At 54.4% G+C, this 20,957-nt stretch overlaps 1 protein-coding gene across 3 annotated transcripts in view; it reads left to right on the top strand.

Moving 5' to 3' along the window:
- The window catches only part of SLC7A1 (solute carrier family 7 member 1), a 66,969-nt gene extending 46,302 nt beyond the window's left edge, over positions 1-20,667 (top strand). For 2 of the 3 annotated variants that reach the window (XM_082601994.1, XM_082601993.1), the window contains exons 3-13: positions 2,347-2,730; positions 5,831-5,989; positions 7,634-7,808; positions 9,420-9,541; positions 10,053-10,275; positions 10,994-11,133; positions 13,818-13,920; positions 15,652-15,869; positions 16,092-16,258; positions 16,976-17,084; positions 18,347-20,667. In XM_082601994.1, the coding sequence (XP_082458120.1) occupies positions 2,361-2,730; positions 5,831-5,989; positions 7,634-7,808; positions 9,420-9,541; positions 10,053-10,275; positions 10,994-11,133; positions 13,818-13,920; positions 15,652-15,869; positions 16,092-16,258; positions 16,976-17,084; positions 18,347-18,450 (1,890 nt within the window). In that variant the 5' untranslated portion in view covers positions 2,347-2,360 and the 3' untranslated portion in view covers positions 18,451-20,667. The remainder of the gene's footprint in view (positions 1-2,346; positions 2,731-5,830; positions 5,990-7,633; positions 7,809-9,419; positions 9,542-10,052; positions 10,276-10,993; positions 11,134-13,817; positions 13,921-15,651; positions 15,870-16,091; positions 16,259-16,975; positions 17,085-18,346) is intronic. The other variant, XR_014291706.1, reaches the window with a different exon arrangement.
- The last annotated feature ends 290 nt before the right edge of the window (positions 20,668-20,957 follow it).

Raw genomic sequence — 20,957 nt, 5'->3', positions numbered from 1 at the left:
TTCACACTCCGCTTCCCGTGAAGGGTCCTGGCTTCTTAAAATACTCCCGTCCCTCCCCAAAGTGATGCTGAGAAGTTGTGTACTGCATCCTCGCACATTCCCCTTCTGCTAAGGGCTGTGTTGAAATGGTGCATCTTCCCTTTTTACTTGTTATCCAAGCAGTGGTTTACTAAAGGCTTTGCTGTTGTTCACAGCCTGACTTGAATGAATCCAGGTAAATGCTGGGAGGAAGAAAGGGAAAGGCAGGACCAGGAGGACTCGCACCCTGGGCTCCCCGGGCAGCACCGGAGCCCCGGCAGGTCCTCGCTGCCTGCCTTGCTGGGGCCCCTCAGGGCCCACTCCTGACCGAGCATCAGCAACTGGCCAGTGAGTGGCCGGAAACACCCCGGGCACCGTTGCTCTTCTGCGTGTCTCCTGTCCTGTCCCTGCCCTCTCAGCTCTTATCAGCTCCTGTGCCTGTGATTTTCCTGCTCCACTGCTGTTGCACTAACAAGGTCTTCTTCCCTCATTTCCTCCCACTTCCTCCCCACCTCACTGACGGTGATATCATTTCCCCCCCGCCAACGCCAGACCCAGATGTGGGGCCAGCACCACGCACCTTCTGAGCTCGTGACCCTGTTTGACACTTGGTGTCTGAGTTGTTTTCCCTTGTCTTTACGAGAAGATCGGATCGGATGAGTTTTATTGCCCACTCTAGCTAAAAACTTTGTCTTGAGAAACTCTCTCTCTCCTCTTGGCCTCGCAGAGAGGACCATCCACTGGTCCCTCTGTGACCGGGAGCTGGCCAGTGACGTGACCCACGGGGGCTTGGCCTGAGGCTGGGAGGGGCGCGGGGCCACAGGGGTGTGGGCGGGCGGTCCAGGGCGCCAGGTGGTTGGGTGTGGACTTGGCTGGACCTGCCATCTCCATGTAGACGGTTTTGCTTTCCACTGACTTGCTTACAGCAAAGGTAGGTCAGTAACTACCAATGGATCATAAAGATGAATTTTTAGTAGCTCAAAGTCATGGTGATAGCTTATCTCTGCACATGCTGTTGTCTGAAAACTATCTTAGCACACGTTTATAGATTTGTAGAAAAGCCGTGAAGATAGTACAGAGAGTGCCCACGTGCCCCACACCCGCTTTTCTCTCTGGTTAACATCTTACACTAGTGTGGTATTTTAGTTATGATTAACGACCCGATATTGATACAGCGGAAGTCCACACTTTATTCAGATCGCCTTAGAGTTCCCTGCCGTCCTCCTTCTGTTCCGGGATCCCATCCCCTCCCTCGTGACGTGTGTCGTCCTGTCTCCTTGGGCTCCCCCTGCTCGGGATGCTTCTCCGACCTTCCTTGTTTTGGGTGACTCCTGACGATTCGTCAGGTGTTTCGTAGAGAGTTCCTCACCTGTGATTTGTCTGATCTTTTGCTCAGGATTAGCCTGGGCTTATGGGTTTGGGGAGGAGGCTCTCAGAGGTAAAGGCCCTTCTTATCACATCATACGGTCAACTATAACTTGTCACTGTGGATGTCGACCTTGGCCACCTGGCCGGGGCCGTGTCTGTCAGCGTTTAAATCACTGTCCTGGGATGCTGACCTGGGATGCTGTTCACGTTGTGGGTGGCATCCTGGGAACCCCCTTGGGTGTGTCCCGTGTGAAAGTCGGAGGCCGGGAGCCATATGTGCATGGGGGCCCCCTCCTGGCATGTGTGATCAAGAGGGCATCACGTAGCACTTTGGGCCAACATTTTGGTCCAGAGGAGAAGTGCTTCCCCGAGTAGCGATGGTTACAAGGAGCCCTAACTTGTTAGTAATTCAACGCTTTTCTGCTCTGGACCTAACTCTGTGTTAAAGTGGAGACGGCTTGACCCCTGCCGTCTCAGAGGATCCCAGGAAGGTCTCTAAAAGGCATTGTCATTGCTATTCAAGGCCTCTGGGTCCTAATAATTACATTAAAATGTGGTTTGGTTCTCTTTGCCCAGCAGCCCACTTGGGATGGCGTCCTGCTTTTCCTGGCAAATCGCCCGATTATTGAGGGCAGGAACGACATCCTTAATGTGCGCCTCTCGCGCTCTTTCTGCCCCTGGAAGGCTCCCGGTTAAGAACTGAAATCAGCGTGGAGGCTCAGAGACCAGAGTCCAGGCGGCCGGCGCGTTGGCCTCCTGGTGTTTCTCCCGCTGGTTAAGCCTGAGACCGGGAAGCCGTGGGTGGGTGTTGTGACCGCGGGTCGTGGAATCGTGACGTGCGAGGCCTTAGCTGTAGATGACGACACGGGAGCACCTCGCCATCCGTGCTGCGCTGAAGGGGGTTAATGGGGGAGAGCGGGGCGATGCTGAAGCACACACCTTTGTTCTTTCTCTCGGCAGGTGTGAGCTGCAGGATGGGGTGCAAGGTGCTGGTGGGCATCGGGCAGCAGATGCTGCGGCGGAAGGTGGTGGACTGCAGCGGGGAGGAGAGCCGGCTGTCCCGTTGCCTCAACACGGTCGACCTGGTGGCGCTGGGGGTGGGCAGCACGCTGGGGGCCGGCGTCTACGTGCTGGCCGGGGCCGTGGCCCGGGAGGACGCGGGGCCCGCCATCGTCATCTCCTTCCTGGTGGCCGCGCTGGCCTCCGTGCTGGCCGGCCTCTGCTACGGCGAGTTTGGCGCTCGGGTCCCCAAGACGGGCTCGGCCTACCTCTACAGCTACGTCACCGTAGGCGAGCTCTGGGCCTTCATCACCGGCTGGAACCTCATCCTCTCCTACATCATCGGTAGGTCCAGGAGGCCTGGAGCCTGCCCCCTGCCGCCTCGGTTGTTCCCACCCCAGCCGTGGGCCGCGCCCCGCTTGGCTCCCTAGACACACAGAGCCTGGTGCCTCCCTGGCACCTGCGCCTCGCTGAACTGCTACACAGTTTCCCTTTTCCTCTAACGCACGTCGGAGGCCACCTTCGGGCATCACTGCCCTTGCTTTTTAATGATCAAGTACATGGGACGACCTTAGTGGGGACAGGCCAGGCCAGCAAGGAGCCAGTCCTGTTCGCACGATAGACACAGAATCAGTAGGGTGTTTGTATCTAGTTAAAAAGGACGTAGTCTCTTTCAGTATTTTTTTCTGATTACTTGAGTAAATACATCCCTGATACAGAAAAATTTAGGAAATGTAGAAGAGCGCAAAGAAGAAAGTAGAAATTACCCACTCTGACAGCCTGGAGAAATTAATTCTCTTATTCATTCATTCTTCTAGCGAACGTTTATCAGGTACCTCCGCTGTGCCCGGCATCCCGCTCAACGTTAGACTCCGTGGAGGAACAGGGTGACCTCCGTTCATAGAGTTTAGGGATATTACATGGTTAATATTTCTGTGAACCTAAATGTATATTTATCTGTCTAGTGTGTCTCTATACTGGTAAAACAATATATAGTGTACATTTTTCATAGCGTTAGTTATTTTTCCATAGTAATATTCTTATTTTTTTCTTTCTATAAGTTTATTTATTTATTTATTTATTTTTGGCTGCGTTCGGTCTTCATTGCTGTGCGCAGGCTTCAGTAGTTGTGTCATGCGGGCTCAGTAGTTGTGTCACGCAGGCTCAGTAGTTGTGGCTCGCGGGCTCTAGAGCACAGGCTTGGTAGTTGTGGCGCACGGGCTTAGTTGCTCCGCCGCATGTGGGATCTTCCTGGACCAGGGCTCGAACCCAATTCCCCTGCCTTGACAGGTGGATTCTTAACCACTGCGCCACCAGGGAAGCCCCGTAGTAATATTCTTGATGATGTACCATTATATAGATTTATATACAGATAATTGATTGGGTGCCTTTGTGGGGTATTTAGATTGTTTCCAGCTGTATTGTTGTTATAAATAGTAAATTACTTAATGTCTTTGGCATAAAAAACAAAAAGCTGTGCACTTTCCTTTAAAATGGTCTAAGAAGCAGAACGTCTGGGTCAGCGGGCCTGCGTATTTTCGAGGCCTGTGTGGCCTGTGGTCCTCCTGACGGCCAAGGGCCCCTTTTCCTCACGTCCTTGCCGACTCTGGACTTGGCATCAGCATTAAAAACAACCAACCAACCAACGAAAACACCAAAAACATAGTCTTTTCTGTTCGATAGGTTTCAGTGTTATTCTCTTTATGTTATTTGTATTTTGATTACAGCCGAAGCTGAGCACATCCACTTAAAAGAAACAAACGCCTGAATGTAAGAATAACTAAAGGATTATTCTTTAGTTATAAAGAATGGCCGGTTCGCAAACAGAAATAATACAAATGGCCACTACATGTTCCAGTTCTGTTTTAGCTCTTGGTAGTAATATTGAAACATCGGGGCGTGGATGAGTCGAACCCCGCTGGCTTCCATGCCCGCCCTCTGGGAAGCCGTGTGTGGTGCTGGGCCTCCGCCTGGGCTCCACCAGGCTCCCTGGGCGACACCCGCCCTTTCTTTCCAGCACCTGCCGAGAGCTTACTCTTCTGGGTTGGAAAATAAGATTCCTAATCACGTGTTTCTCAGTGCAGTACCAAAAGTTGCAATCGTGCACGTCCTTACAAGCTGCGGCCTCTCAGTGGGAATGCAGCTGTGTTCAAGGGGCCACTATGTGTCCAGGGGACTCACCTGCGAAGAAAACAGAATGGTGAACGTGAAGCGCCTGCAGCTTCTGGACCAGCAGGTGACGACGGGGTCTTGGCCAGAGTGGTATTCTCTTGTGCGACGCACCCCCGTGCTACTGCAGGCGGTTCTCGGCCTCACCTCCTGAGCAAGGGCGGCTTCTCTATCAAATGTGTTTCTTTTAAAAGCCACGATTCAGAGGTGGGGAGGGGTAGGCAGGCAGGAAAAGCTGGGCAGCCCTGTTGGTGGCGAGCGGGCCTCTGGGGCAGGAGAGGTAGTGACCTTTTTCTTCACTGGGTTGTGGCGTTGAAGGACAGAACTCATCATAGGCTGGCTACTCGGGATGAAGCAATGTGGTTTCCTTTTTGAGTTGTTGGAAAAACACTTAGCATGAGACCAGACGGTGAAATGGAGTCCTGCAGGTCACTCTGGCCAAGTTGTGTGGAAGATCCAGACCACGGTCACCAGCAAGGCCCCCTTTGAAGATAAAGAAACTCTTTGTGGATATTGGAACTTTAGCGACATTTCCCGAGAAGCATTGCTGGAAAAGCAGTGACGTCATTCAGATGAAAAGAGAGAGAGAGAGCAGTCAGCTGCTCCTGGCCTTGGAGGTGCTGGACGCCGCATCCGTTTGTGTTCCCGTCGGGCAGACCCTCGGGGCCACGGCCCGTGTCAGGTGTTGGCCGCCCGGGCCCGGAGCAGCAGAGGCGGGGGTGAGCAGGGACTCGGCTGCTGACGTGGAGCCAGCCCCGAGCCGCTGTCCTTAGTCCCCCGCAGCGGGAGGCAGGCCTGTCAGCTCTGCTGCTGGGGTCTTAGGGGAGCAGCTTCCTGAGGAACGTGGCCCCTGCTCACTGCAGCCCAGGAGTGGGTCGTGAAGTCACCTGAATGGTTCTCCCTCAGGAGTTCTTGTCAGATGCGATCAAATAAGTAGCACTCAGTACTGTCAGAGCGCCGCTCTGTGCTCAGGGTAACGTTAGTTTGTTAGACTTTTATTGTCATTGAGTTACATGTACGTTCGCAACGCATGCTATGCACGTCGTATTGATTGTGATGGAAAACGGGTTTCTCTCCAGGCTCCACTTCTCGCGTCTCTGCAAACACTAACTGACCCTCACTTCTGAGGCAGCACGTCCCAGGGTCCGGTGGCTGCCGCTGGACCCCCGTGCGCCGGCCGCCATCCCTGCGCAAGTGCCGCCCGTGCCGGGCTTGGTGACAGGTGCTCCGTTAACTGTTTCCCTTCAGTTTCGTCTGACGGTGTGTTTCGTGGCAGGTACTTCGAGCGTAGCCAGAGCCTGGAGCGCAACGTTTGACGAGCTGATTGGCAAACCCATCGGGGAGTTCTCGCGGACGCACATGGCCCTGAACGCGCCCGGGGTGCTGGCCGAAAACCCGGACATATTTGCCGTGATCATAATTCTCATCTTAACAGGTAAAGCCACACACCGGAAGGCACTGGGTTGGAGCGAGGGGTCCAAGGTGTAGGACAGGCTCCCATTAAGTTGCTTCCTTCCTTTTCTCTTTCTCCCATCCCCCCATTTTCTTCTCCTTTTTGTAATTGATACAGACATCTTTTTTGTCAAAATGGCTTCTTAGAGATTCACGTAGGATTGACCTCTTGAATCGGTCGAGTTACATGTCATTTAATTAAAAGAGAATCTCAGGTGTTTGCGTAACTGTTTGTGGAATAAGATCTTGTTAATGCTGCAGGCTTTTTGATACAGAAATATAAATTCTTTGGAGTCAGCGGATGACTATTTGGAAAAGGAAAGTTGGCGTTTGTCAGCCAGGGCGACGTGGAGGAATGAGGGCCTCAGTGTTGGTGAAGGCTCGGGTGGTTTACACCCAACGGCCGGCAAAACACCCTTTAAATAAATAAGCTTCACCAGGAAGTTGCTGGTACAGAATTTTAAAATCGCAGACATGGCTTGAACACAGCTGATGGCAGCTTCTTAGTGACACTTATCTGAGCCTCAGCCACTAGGATGGGAGTTTTGTTTATATAAACATTAAGCTGAAACGCAGATAAATTCTCCTTTGAGGTTAGAAAATCTTGGATGGGTTTTAAAAACAACGTGCCGTATTTTACGCACCACATAATTGAAATCGTTCTGCACAGGCCAGTCTCAGCAGTATTTCTGGTCCAGCTGGCAGGAACATGTATCAGAAATTAAGTCTGCACGAGTGAGATTTTCATAAACACGAGAGAGAGGGACGCTGAAGAACAAACACGGCGGAGAAGTGTTCCCTGTGATGAATTGCTCGATTCTGTCCTAATGCCTGTTTTTCAGAATTCAGTCTATTACATAGAGCGTCTTGTTTTAAAACGTATGAGAGACCTACACTGCAGGGCAGTAGTTTCCAATCAGGTCGGTGGTCACGTGTCACCAGGCACCTTCCCTGCCGCCTTCTTGCCCAGCCGAGAGTTCACTACAGAAGCGTGCCCTGCGGCAGTGCTGTCACGTGGCTCCCGTGGGTTTTTATCATTCGGTGTCTTCTTTATCCTGAGTTTACAAGCTGGCACTAGTCTAGCTTATACATTGTTCTTCGTGCGCTGAGTCCCAGGAGGACCCGTACGTGGCAGGGGTCCCACAGCCCAGGTGGCTGTCACTGCTAGCACCCCGTAGCAGTGAGTGCATGACTCCTCTTCTGGAAAACTCTCACCCTCCCGAGAAACTGAGCCAGGTGTCTCTTGGAGGAAATGAAATTCTGCCCCCGAGGGTGGCTCTCCGGGATGGAGGTTCAGGAAGAGGGAGGGCCTTGCTCTCGGGGGCCGTTGGCTGACACGTCGCTGCCTCTGCTGTTCCTGGTGCCCCTGGCCTGGCGTTTCAAGTCCAGAGGGGATCTGGAAGGCCAGCCTTGATGGCTTTGTTCAGCACCCCCTCAGACCTTGGTTATTTTGATCCCTGCCTCTAGAATGAGAATTAATTCAGTCCCATTTCCTCTTTGGAGGTCTGACGCTGCTTGGATTCTGTTTAAGTCACCCTCTCGTCCCCGTCCCCCTCCCCATCCCAGAAGGACTTGCCTGGTACGAGGTTAACGCTTAGAGAGAGTTTCTGTTGATGCACTTTCACAGGACTTTTAACTCTGGGGGTGAAAGAGTCAGCCATGGTCAACAAAATATTCACGTGTATCAATGTTCTGGTCCTGGGCTTCATCATGGTGTCGGGATTTGTGAAAGGATCAATTAAAAACTGGCAGCTCACGGAGGAGGATTTCCAGAACACATCTGATCACCTCTGCCTGAACAAGTGAGTGTTGTTCTGTCTCTGGGTGCGTGACAGTCATGAGGTTGGTGATGCCGTCGGCTGTGACAATACGAGTCTTTTCTTAAGTGTAATTTGAACTAGTATGTTTTGTTATTATTTAATTGGTTTTTTTGCAGTCAAGTAGCTGAGGGTGTTTTATTTGTTTGAAGTTTGGGTTACGTTTTCTTTCCTTGTACTTGACTGCACACTGTATGACTAAGGAAGATGTTGGGGAAACAGCATCTTCGTTCTAATTCCAAAATTGTGCATGGTTGAGGATCACTGTCAGACTCACTCAGGAATCTCTCTTCCCTCATACTCTGTTTCATGACCAAGCTCTGAATTTTGTTTTCAGAAAAGATTTTCTCTGCAGCACCATGGTGGTAACCATTTTTTAAATTTTGAAATGCTTTCCTATTTAATAACCTAGAACAAAGAAGAAATATGTGGAACTTTTATCACAGGCCTTTATCAGAGGTTTTCAGAATTACTGAAGTATCAGAATGTGATTATAATAATCTCTTTCACTCGCACTCAGCTTGTGCTGCGTCAGCCCTGAGAGACCGTGGCCCCGTCTCCCTTCCGTATCTGGGGCTCAGGACACCCAGGGCTGGAGGCAGGTGCCTGGCCAGCTCCCCAGGCTTCTAGGTGCACCCTTACCGACAGGCTCATCTTATCCAGGAAACAAAAGCCAAACATCGAAACGGGCCTTTCTGATCTTTTTTTTTCAAGATTTTTGGGTAAATTTTAGGGTCCTAGGATGGAGAGTGGGGAGTTTTCATTTTGTATACAATTCTGTTTTAATTATGGCTAAAGGTTAGACTGCTATGATGAAGAGACCTTCCTAAAAGTGCAGTGGCTTTCAAATGATGTCACAGGTCCTGGAATGAACAGTCGGGGGGGCTGGCCAGCGAAACCACACACTGGCTTTTAGGAACCTGATCATCCGCCTGGCTGTCCCGTCAGCCTTGAGGACGCCGTCCTCGTGCTCCTGGTTGCATCTGGGCTGTGGGCACAGGCATGGCCCGGCTCTCGCACAAGGGGACAGAGCGTGAAGACAGCGCACTCAGATCCGGAAGACCTGTCCCCACCCGCACGGGCACCCGGTGGCACTGTTCACTTGGCGCACGGGAGGCAGGGGCGGCTTAACACATGCGTTTCTCCACCGAAACAGTTCACCTTTTCTAACCGCGGCACCCCTGGAAATGCTTGTTTTCAGACATGAGCCGCTGGTAAACGTGCAAGACTGCATTTTGGTCCCGGGCGGGCGGAGACCGCTGCGCCTGGTGGGCAGCTGAGTGATGCTCTGAGGGTCCCGGGGGAGAGGCTGCGGTCGCTGGTTCCCCCCCTTCCTGACAGGCACCCTGCCTTGCGGTCCCTGCCTCGCACAAATCAGTATTTAGCCGGGGCGTCTGGAAAGTGCTTGGTGGCCCCTTGCAGCCCTGGCCATGAAAAGCAGGGAGGCCTGTCGCCCAGGAGTGTGGTGGCTGTGACAGCTGTCCCAGGACCGTTCACCACGGGTGGGGGGCCCGGCCGCAGCGGGGACAGCTGGATGGCTCCTGTTGGGGACCACGGAGCAGGCGCTGGCCTCTTGACTGTGGCTCTCTCTTCCAGTGACACGGAGGTGGGGAAACCTGGTGTCGGGGGGTTCATGCCCTTCGGGGTCTCCGGTGTCCTGTCTGGGGCAGCCACCTGCTTCTACGCGTTCGTGGGCTTCGACTGCATCGCCACCACAGGTACGCCCGCCCCCCTCGGCCCACCCGGGCCCACCCGGCCAGGTCGCTGCTCCCCTTCCCGGGCGTGTGCGTGCCCGTCGCTGCTCTCTCTCTCCTGAGTACCGTGTGCGTTGGCACCGTCCTGCTAATCTTCCGCTTCATCACTCCCCGAGCGGCAGGCCCGACGGGAAGCGGCATCCTGAACGAGACCGCCGGTCCCCTGCGGGCCGGGAGGATGGCACCGTACATAGCTGCAGCTGATTGCAGACCTGTGCGCCCTCCGGGAGAAACAGGGCCGCTAAAAACACTGTCGTCCTGGTGACTGAACAGGCTGGGCTCCCGGGCCTCCCGCGTGTTCTCTGCTAAAGGCAACGAGTCTTCCTTGCCGACCATCAGTGTAAAGGCTGAGAACACTGTCCCTGGGCTTGTGGGTGTCGTGGTCTGTGGTGCTGGGGGAAGGCCCTGGTCCCCACAGGGCCACGTGCCATGGGGTGGTCCCGAGCCCCCCCGGCTGACCCCTTGCTCCTTCCAGGGGAGGAGGTCAAGAACCCCCAGAAGGCCATCCCCGTGGGCATTGTCGCGTCCCTCCTGATCTGCTTCGTCGCCTACTTCGGGGTGTCGGCCGCCCTCACGCTCATGATGCCATACTTCTGCCTGGACAAGGACAGCCCCCTGCCAGACGCCTTCAAGCACGTGGGCTGGGAGGGCGCCAAGTACGCAGTGGCCATCGGCTCCCTCTGTGCCCTTTCCACCAGGTGAGGAAGCGGAAACTCTCGGGAAGGCAGGTTTGCTGTGAATATTCCTCTCGTCCCTTGAAATAGAGCCAAACCCCAGCCCTGATCGTGTGGCTTCTCCCCTTGTGCTGCTCTCCGTCACCCCAAGGGCTCTTTGTGTTACTGACATTTCATCTCGAAGAACCTGAAGCCCACATTTTAGCGCTATCTACTCAGCAAGGTCCTGGCTCTCTGTCCCCATCTGTGGCCACTGGACCAGGCCGCCTCTGTGAACACTGTCTTTTGGCCCTTAGTTTGGCCATAAAGCAGAGACTACCTTGAAAAGGGGAGCACGTGCCTTTTAATGAGAAACACTTTGATGTTTTCTGCTGGCCTGGACACACAGGAAGTATTTGCTAAAAACTGATTGACCACAGAGAAATCCTCATGAAATGCAGCGATGCTTTTATTTTCTGTTTGATTCAGCTAGAAATAATCACGGGAATAAATACAAAATTTCTCTTGCATAAAACTATGTCTAGCTGCCACGCTAGTTTACGTGACACATCTCCCATTCCTGTTAGACTTTGCAGTGAGTGCTTTTCCGGGGGTTGGTGTGTTGGGTCCCTGTCTTTTAGGCGCGGGCTTCACCGTCGGGAGACAGCTCCCTCTCCTCGGTGGTGAACACGCATGCCGCGTTACGGTGCCTTTATTCCCAGGAGATATTTTACGGATGCATTTTGCTTTTCCTCCCATCTAGCCTTTTAGGGTCCATGTTTCCCATGCCTCGAGTTATCTATGCCATGGCTGAAGATGGGCTGCTGTTTAAATTTTTGGCCCAGATCAACGGTAGGACCAAAACACCAATAATCGCCACGTTAACCTCAGGTGCCATTGCTGGTAAGAACTGGAATTTCACGTGCCAGTATTTTAACAGTGGAGTTATTATTCCCCAGGGAAATATCTTGAATTGTGCTGGTCTGAGAGATGTTGTAACTGGTTTTTTTTAACTTTGGGTTTTTACTCTTGTACGTGGTTTATTTCAAGGTAACTAAGTGCCTTTTTGACAAAAGGCAGAAGCCAGTTTTACAGAGGATGTGATGGAATTCTCAAACAATTTGTATTTTTAAATTGTTATCGTTTCATTGGACAGAGCTTAGAATACACGCTGTTCCTTCAAAGCCCGGTGTCTTTCCCCTTTTCTGAATGTCCCTGAGCAGACCTTGGTGGGGTGACATTTTACACAGTACAAGCCAAGTGACTTTTTGTTGGTACTGGAAATTCACCATCTGTGTGTCTTAGCTTGTGAATTCTCTGGAAAGTGAGAATCCCTTATGATCGATGCTTTATAAAACGTGTCACCTATTCTCCAGGGGACATTGAGGGTGTGGCTGGTGAAGCCATTCGCCCTGAGTTTATAAACAATGGCAGGTCCAGAGGAGGCTGATCTGACCGCATATCGGGTCCCTCGCCAAGAGGACAGTTCCGAGAGGTGAGAGCCGGGGGCTAGAGAACCCTTGGAGCTCTGTGTGTGCCACGAAAGCCATGGCAGCCCCGCAAGGAGACTGTGCTTTTTTTTTACGTTTCCTCCTTGAATCGCGTTTCATAGCCCAGGAGGCAGGTGCACACAGATGAGAAGCGGAGGCTCAGAGAGGTAAAGTGAGGCTGCTCTCGCCCGGTGAGTGCAGAGCTTGCCTCTTGGTTCCTGGTTTGTTTTGGGGCCAAAATGGCTGGTTCCTTCCAGCCCACGAGGAGAGCAGTGGGTCTTCTTGGTAAATGATGACACGTGATACCAGTCACAGTTGTACCACGAGAACTTGTCAAATAGCCTTGGGTGAGGCGTATGACCATCTTAAAGAGTGAACTGTTAGTAGCATTTACGCCCTTAGCAAAGTGTGCTTATAGTTTTTTGGATTAATATTATATACTGAAGGAAAGCCAGTTTTTCTTATTTTACACATTTGGTATGTGAGTCTGCATTCTTGAGGGTGATGGCAGTGGGGAGATTAAGGGGCACCATGTGTCAAAATGTGGCCAGTATGTTTAAGGGATTAAGGGATTGGAAATAGTGTTTTTTCAGTATTTACTTGTAATTTGATTGTATTGAAGACTGGCCTTAATTTCCTTCCTGTGCTGATTAAGGGACATTGAACTATAATCTTTAAAGTGACTGTAGAGTACTCACATCGCCAAACCAAGGGTTTGCTTTTTCTTTTCGTTTGGCAGAGGTGGTAAATAAGTATTTCGTTTTCTAAAATCACCTCACATGGAAGAAGTTTGGCTCGAGTTCCTCGGAGTGGGAACGTAGGCATTTGTCGCACACACAGGGGTATCCTCTTCTAATTATCCAGAAGGGACTCACTGCTCTTTAATTCTGTTTTCTAGCCTCAATTTGAATTTGTTTTAGTTGCAGTGGTCTGTGTGGGCTTGAGAAATATTTGTGGAAAAGTTACGGCTTAGTGTTTATGTTTCAATTTGTGTTGATTGCGTGTGATTTGAAAATATCCCAAAGTAGATCCAGCCAAGTTATTTTTTAAATGGGAAACTTGACACATATACCCACATAGACATGCATACTCTCATAAAAATCTACAAAAGATTTTCAAAGAAGCATGAATGTTTTGTTTTGCTTGAAGTGGGGTCATGGTGAAGGGACTGTATTGTCTGGGAATAACACTGCTTTCCATGTGCACCTTCTGGGTTAGAATCCTTTGTTGAGGGCAGTGGACTTGCCCCCAGCCACCTCCTCATCACTGTTGCCTGCTGATGCAAGTCTCTGGTGAATGCTTGGGGAGGCCAGCGGCTGTCTGGTCTGCCTTGTTCAATGGCACATATCTAGCACCCAATGACTGGCATGCTCACGAGTGCCATTGGATGAGGGATGAGGGATGAATGGGTGGATGATGGAAGGATGGATGGATGATGGATGGATGATGGATGGGTGGGTGGATGGATGGATGGACGGATGGATGGATGATGGATTATGGATGGGTAGATGATGTATGATTGATGGATGATGGGTGGATGGTGTATGGCTGGATGATGGAGGGATGGATGATGGGTGGGTAGTTGATGGGTAGATGATGGATGGATGGATGGTGGATGGGAGGTGTATGGGTGGGTGGTGTATGGGGGGATGGATAGATATACACGTCTGTCTATGCGTCTGCGTGGTGTAGGGGAAGATATACCATAAGAAGCTAGCTCAGAGCCTGACTCTTCCACTTAATAGCTGTGTGACCTTAGGTAAGTCTCTCAACATGTCTGAACTTCACTTTCTCCATTTGTAGTGTAGGGATGGCTGGCAAAATTGCCATGAGGGTCAAAAAGGATCATGTTGATAAAAGTACTCTCCTTATAAATGTTAATTATTATTACTGTCTGTTGAGAGCTGCGTATATGGTTAATCCTGAGCTTTTCTCCCCTTTAAGCAAAGTCACAGTGTTTTTCCATGGAAAGGGCCGGGGAGGGCAAGGGGGAAAGTAGAAGCAGCACCCCTCACACAGCCTGGGTTGCAGGTGGGTTGTGGTTCTGGCTGGCTGTGGAGGGCCATGCTCGGTCCTGACGTTCGTTTCCCCCCCTAGGTGTGATGGCCTTCCTCTTCGACCTGAAGGACCTGGTGGATCTCATGTCCATCGGCACTCTCCTGGCCTACTCTTTGGTGGCCGCCTGTGTGTTGGTCTTACGGTAGGTGTGGCTTTCTGGGTCCCAGGACAGAGGTGCCTGCCAGCCTTCTTTTTAGCAGTTTGTGTCAGTGGTTTATACAGTGTAAACTTCAGGCTGTGGACAGCTCCTTTGGGACCCGCCTGGGAGAGGGTGGCATCTGGTGGTTGAAAGCCTGGCTACAGAGAATATCCCTGAAGAGTCCGGGGTGGCCCCACCTGTCTCTCTCATGGGCCCTGATTTTTCTGGCTAGATGTTGGGAGGGTAGAGACAGGTTATCAACCCGACTGTTGGGCCTGGATCCTTGGATCAGAATTTTTGAAGGCTTAGGGTAACAATTTCAGTTTGGTCCAGGTTCTGGGACAGAGAGGACTGGGGTCGGGCCCTGGTGGGCATTGGGAGAATCCAAGACCTGTGAAACCTGGGTCAGTGTGATGCTTCCGTGGCTGCAGTGCACCGGCCCCAGAGTGAGCGAGTGCCGTTACAGGTCCCGGAGTAGCCAACCATGTTCAGGGAAACTCTCCCGGTTCTGGCTTGGAGTCCTGTCTGGACCGGGCCAGCCCCGCAGAGGGCCCTACTAAAGCAGTTCTGGGCCGAGGCTTGGTGTGCTGGGGCCCTCCGCTGCCACGGCGCCCCTCTTGTCAAGCACCCCTGCTCCAGGCTTCCTTTGCTCTGGGGGACAGGGCTTTGCTGCCTCACTCCCAGGAACGACCCCAGGTGAGGGCGCGTGATGAGAACAGAGACTCGTGGAGACGCTCAGTGTGGTCGCCTGGGGAGGGCCCCCCACTTCCTCAGGGGTTTACACTTGCCAGGCCGTTGATTCCATCCCTAACGTGCTCTACAGCTGATTACCTGGCGTGAGCCTCAGTAGTGGCTCTGGAGAGTCAGCTAGAGCTAGTTTGCTAGTTTCCGACCACTTCTTCCTTCCCAAGAGCTCAGTGCTAAAATGTGAGTTCCACTCCACTGTCTTAACTGCCCGAATGGTATTGTATGAGTGAGTCAGTGAAAAACGTGGTTAAATATCTTTATATTCGCTGTTAGATTATATGCAGGATAACTCATGGAGCACTCCGTTTTGCAAAGCGGGTGGGAAAGATCCGACCTTTGTTCATCTTGGCTGGGAAGATAAGGAGCCTCATTTAAAATGAGTGTTTCACTTGCAGGTGGCTTGTGTCTTGGAAATCATGCCACAGGCTTGGTCCTTCACCCAGCTCTATAGAGTTATTTATTCCAAGGCACTTGGAGTTTTAAAATAAATTGATCCAATTAAGTCTTGCAAACAGGCTCTCAAATTCCTCAGACTGCAGACGCAGTTCTCTGGCTCTCTGCACCAGATGGGGTCCTAACGTAGCTGCTTTCTATTTCTGTCTGTACTGTTAGCCCCCCCACAGCCATAGTTTTGTCGGAAGTGGCCTAATATCTTAAGCATCCAAGGGCTAGTGCTACTTTTCAGAGCAAGAGAAACTCTCGGGACCTTCCTCTGGGCTGGTTCATGGTGGAGGTCAAGTTGCCTCATAACAGAGACACCAAGGAGGGTGTTGCCCAGAGAGGTAGGAGCAGAAGGTGAGGCCTGGGTCTCCTCCTCTGTTTCTCTTTGCTGGAAAATGTATCATTCTGATCATCCTCTTCCCGTTTCATGCCTTGTGTCCTGGGCAGCTTACCTTTGAAGGCTTACTAAGAACTTGAGTTAGTGTGTGTCCTTTTGCTTATTAATTAAAGCACATTACGATGGTCAAGCAAACTGCTGCTTTACAGGTATCAACCAGAGCAGCCTAACATGGTATACCAGATGGCCAGGACTAGTGACGAGCTCGATCCAGTCTACCAGAACGAGTTGGTGAGCACCAGCGATTCCCAGATGGGCTTTTTACCAGAAGCAGAAACGTTTTCTCTGAAAACCGTACTCTCACCCAAAAATACAGAGCCTTCCAAATTCTCTGGGCTAATTGTGAACGTCTCAACCAGCCTCATCGGTAAGAGCCTGTCCTTCCCTGTGCGCTGTTTGGGGTCTTGCTTATCCACAGGGGTGGGCAAGAGCTGGACTTGCCCTGGACCGTGACGTCAGTTATTCCGTCCTAATTGGGGTTGGTGCCTGCAGAAACGGAGCCTCCCTCTCCATGGGTTTTGGGGGGAACTGAGGATATCTGCGTGTGGGAACTTGGGAAATGACTGAAGTGCGTTTCTCTCCCTCTTAGCCCTGCTGGTCATCACCTTCTGCATGGTGGCTGTGCTTGGCAACGGGGCCCTGGTAAATGGGGAGTTGTGGGCAGTCTTCGCGCTCATGGGCTCCGCCTTCCTCTGCTGTGTGGTCACAGCCATCATCTGGCGGCAGCCCGAGAGCAAGACCAAGCTCTCCTTCAAGGTGAGCGGCTCGGCCTGACCGGGCTGGAGGGAACCCCCCGGGAGGCTGTGCGCCTGGCGCTCCTGCCGGGAGGCCGCCCTGCCTACCTGGGCTCTGCGAGGCCTGGGTGGGCGGAGGGAGGTGCTCGCTGGCCGGCCTCGGGGGATGTGAGCCTGGGGCTCCCAGGCACAGATGGCGCCGCTGAGAGAGGCCGGGCCCTGGCCCTCAGGTGGGGTAGCGCCCTGCGTTCTCTGGGCTTCTCACGTTTGCCCTGGTGGATCGCATGTCATCACCAAGCCTTGGGGATGACCAGGGCTTCTGCATTTTTAGATTCCACACATAATAAGGTAGTTCAGTCTTAGAAATAAAGCAGAAGCCCCTCTTCCGGCCCCTTCAGGGGAGGAGCAAGAGGGGAAGTTAGACGAGAGCTCACTTTGGCAATTAGTAGCGTAGAACAAGCTCCCACCTACTAGGATTTGCCTGCGGGGGTGTATTGGGGGGTGCTGGGGGTACGGGGTGTGCGCTGGGGGGATAGGAGTGTGTGCTGGGGAGACGGGGTGTGGGTACGGGACTGGGGACTGGCACTCAGCCCCTCCCCACGGAGACCTGGCCGTCCGTGCCAGCCTCGGGTGCGCTCTTCTCTTGGGTAGTTTGGCTAAATGACTCGAGCAGACGCCGTCTGTCCCGCGCTCTCCATGGCGTCCGGCCTGACGCTCCGCCTCCCTCCTGTCTCTGCAGGTGCCCTGCCTGCCGGTCCTTCCCGTCCTGAGCATCTTTGTGAACGTCTATCTCATGATGCAGTTGGACCAAGGCACGTGGGTCCGGTTTGCAGTGTGGATGCTGATAGGTACGTGAGTTGTGGGTTTCGAGGTGACCGGCACGTGATGTCCCAGCGACTCCTGGAGGCCCCCAGCCCCGCCAGCCTGTGCTGAGCTGCTCGTTCGTCCTCCCTGCTACGGGCTGGATGGCTTGTGCCCTCCAGCCGCCCCCGCTTCAGATCTCAAAACACAGCGAAAACACGCGTAGTCAGCGGTTTCCTCTCTGACAGTGAGGAACTCCTGGTAGGCTGTGGGCCCTCCCCTCCCTTTTAGATAACTTTAAAGCCTTTGTCTGAACTAGTTACCTCGGGCCAGAGCTTGACTTTCTCAGAACGAGCCCGTGAGTCAGCTGTCCATCCCAAACAGTGGGCTGCGGGGACTGGCTGGGCCTGTGGGAAGCAAGGGGTCACCCTTTGGGTGCTGGCCCCATTTAGCACCGACCGTGGCCCCTCTCTGGGCCTCTGACAGCAGGCCCTGCAGAGATGGACCCGGGTTCCTTGTGTAGTGTCGGAGGCCGGGGGCCGATGCCCGGGAGACTGGCCTTGACCGGTCCGGGCCACTGACTAGAGCAGTGACCTCCAGGCCATGTTGCGGCCAAACCGCCCAGCCCCAGTGACCGCAGGAGTGGAGGTGGCAGAGGTGGAGGATGCCCACTTCCGAGCATCCCCGACACGCTCCTGGGTCCCAGGGCTTTTGGTGGCTGGGTCCTTCCTTCAAGGCCTGCTCTCCTGTGTCACTGGCACAAAGGTGGCCCCCGGGGGGGGGGCGGGATAGTTAGGGGCACGGACCTCTATGGCCCCTGACACTCACTAGAATGACTAAATTCACGGGTTGCATGCAGTCCCGGGCGACCTGAATGTCTAAGTCACTCAGGTAGGGAGAACGAGGGCTGTACAGACGGCGCGAAGAGCCTCAGGAGCCCTGGCGCCCTTGGAAGTCCACCGTGGCGGGGACAGCGTGACTTCTGCAGGGTCTGTCCTGGACCCCCCAGCGGCCGCGGGGCACCCCGCCAGCTGGGCAGTGGATGAGGCTGTGGAACCAGCGCCCACCCCCGCCCCTGGGGCCCCGAGCCCAGCCCCTCCCCCGGCCTGAGGCTGCCCAGAAGGACGCGCCTTTGCCGAGCGTAGAGGCGACCCTGCTCGATGAGTCGCGCCCTCCTCCACGGGGGCCCCGCATGGGGCCGCCACCCATGGAGGCCTCACGGCGGGGCCGCCTGCAGAGGCTGCTGCGGGGACTGCTTCCCGGGACCCGACGGTGCCCGCTCACACCTGCTCTTGCCCTCGGCCCGCAGGCTTCTTCATCTACTTTGGCTACGGCCTCTGGCACAGCGAGGTGGCGTCCCTGGCCGCCGACCCAGCAGGGACTCCTGACGGTCACTCGGACCATTGCAAGTGACGCACAGCCCTGCCCCCACGGCCCCGGCAGCACCTCGCTCCCCCCCGCGCATGCACGGGACCCGCCCGCACCCACAGAGCACAGTGCCGCGACGGAGCGGCCCGCGGCCCGCGTGTCCTGCTCAGGCCGGCTCGCTGGGCCCATCACCTGGCGCCTCCCGGCTGGGGCCACGGGGCCGAGGCTGCCCACCTGCCTCTGAGCCTCTCGCTGAGCAAGACAGCAGCCTAGCTCCTCGCCGGCCGGGCGCCCCTGCTGCTGCGGCCTTGGGCAGAATGGAGGTCACCACCTCTCGTCACCTGAGAGGTCCGGCCTCCCTTCCAGGGACTGTGCTGGACACTCCAGTCCCCGCCTCCCCGCCCAGCCCTGAACAGTCGCCCCAGATGCCAGCCGAGCACCACGACACGGTCTGTCCCCAGCTGAGCCCCCACGGGGCCGCCCCAAGCCTGAGGACAGCGGTTTAGTTTACTTAGGAAGGAAAACGAGACGGTCTCCTCCTCCTGCTTCTGCCCTCTGGGCTGCCTCCAGAGGGGTCGTGAGGACTGTGATCTCCCGCCTCCTTCCAGGCAGGGGCTCCGGCCCCCCTCGCACACTGCACACTCGGGCCGCAGGACCGGGCTCTGCATGGGGCCAGGGCGGTGGCTACTCCACCCGGACTTCCTGCAGCCACCAGCCGTCCAGGCCCCGGGCTGGTTCCTGCTGCTCTGGTGTGTCTCAGCGCCGGCCGAGTCCTGAATAACTGGAATGTGACACTATTTCTGTAGGACCCGCCTCGAGTGAGCCGAGCGGAGAACAGGGTTTTCTGTGGTCCTGGCTCCTCCCTGAGTCCTCCTCTGCCGCTTGTAGGTCGGTTTTTTGGGTCTCAAGGTCCCCGAGGCCGGCGTCCTCTCGTCCTAAGTGACGGCGTGGCCCTCCAGCTGCTTCTGGCCACTCTTGTGTCTTATCCTCACGTGGAGTCCTCCTGCCCGTTGCTGTGAATCAGTCACTCCACCAAATTCAGTTGGCGGTTAACAGTGGCGCGGCACATGGCCAAGTGATTACCCCGAATTGTCCAGGGTATGGGGTCTGCACGTGACATGGTTTGGGGTCACATTGCTGTGCCTCTCGTGTGGGTGTGTGTCGTCCAGACGCTGTGAGTTTGTGTGCGGGTCGGTGACCCTGCCCTGCACCCCTGCCTCGGTGTCCGTGTGTCCCTGTGCACACGGCGCTCCCTCCCGAGGCCCTGGGGACACTCCTGGTAGCTGGGCCGAGCCTTCCCGAGAGAGTGTAATTCGGTAGACGGAAGGGCCCGTGTTGGCAGGTGAGGGGCAGGCATGTTGGGCTCCACGGGAGATGTAAATGCTGCTTTTGAAGCTTAGCTCCCCGTATCTTCCCCCTCTGGCCTTGGTCACAAACCTGGTAGAAGCCTGATGAACTGATGGCACTTGGCTTTTCTCCCTCTGCCCCAGAAAGTTCTTGGAGAAAAATGCAAGAATGAGTGAAGCAGCCAGATGGCAGGGTCAGCCTTCGTTCTAGGCTCTGGCCACTCTGGTCACTCGTGGAAGCTTTATTCTCAGTATCACTTGTGAATCTTCCAGCGGGAGGATTATAACAGCCCAAAGCTTGGATTTCCAAAGAAAGGTATTTAAATTTATGTAGCTTGGTGCTTGGTACAATATTTTGATAAATATTAACTTATTTTGTTGGGGTTTTGGTTGTCTGCTGTCTTCTTGGGTCCTGTTAGCCATTTGTTTGCTTGATTTGTCTGCTGTTTTTCCACAGAGGCAGAGAGCGTGAGGGAATGAGGGTGTCCAAGAAAGGTGGCAGGTTGAGAGGTGTTTTTTCTCTTTTTCGTTCTGGCTGACGTTTCCCCGTGTGACACCCCCAGCAGACTGCACGCCTGCCGTTTCGGCCAGCGGCGCTCGTGGCTCTCCAGCCGAGAAGGTGTCTCAGCATCTGACGGGGCGAGCGCGTCCTGACACGCGGTCCCCCTCCTCACCCAGAGCCGCGAAGTGCTGCGCAGATGGGCGGTGGCTACCCCGAGAAGCCCCCCGCCCGCCCCCCCGGAAAGAGCACCTGGGGTCCCGGGACGGGGCCTGTGAGAGCGCGTCTTCATGCCGCTGCCGAGGGTTTTCTCTTCTGTGCGTGGGGCGGCGCCTCCGAAGTCAGTGGGCTTTCTGATCACACCCCTCCTTCCTGGCTCTGAGCTGGACACGCACACAAACACGTACACACAGAGACCTGCCAGACACACAGACACAGACACACGGCCAAAAGTAACCGCCGGAAGTGCCCGACGGTTTCACATCCCAGCCTCTCCCGCACTCGGTTCCAGGGCTTGGCTACGTTTTCCCTCAGAGTCAGAAGTTCCACATTTCCAGTGACGCGCCCGCAGGGGATACCGTGTCTCCTTTTATCTGTGCACCAGCCCCAAATGGTCACATTGGAAAGACCCGCTTGGGATGGGGAAGCGCCCCTTCCTGCTGCCCGTGGCCCCCTCCCTGCGTGTCCACGGCCTTGTGAAAACCCAC

The sequence above is a fragment of the Mesoplodon mirus genome (assembly GCF_964341445.2).
Source record: "Mesoplodon mirus genome assembly, chromosome: 17".
Classification (NCBI taxonomy): Eukaryota; Metazoa; Chordata; class Mammalia; order Artiodactyla; family Ziphiidae; genus Mesoplodon; species Mesoplodon mirus.
The sequence above is the reverse complement of the archived record's forward strand: the minus strand, read 5'-3'. Positions and strand labels throughout refer to the sequence as shown.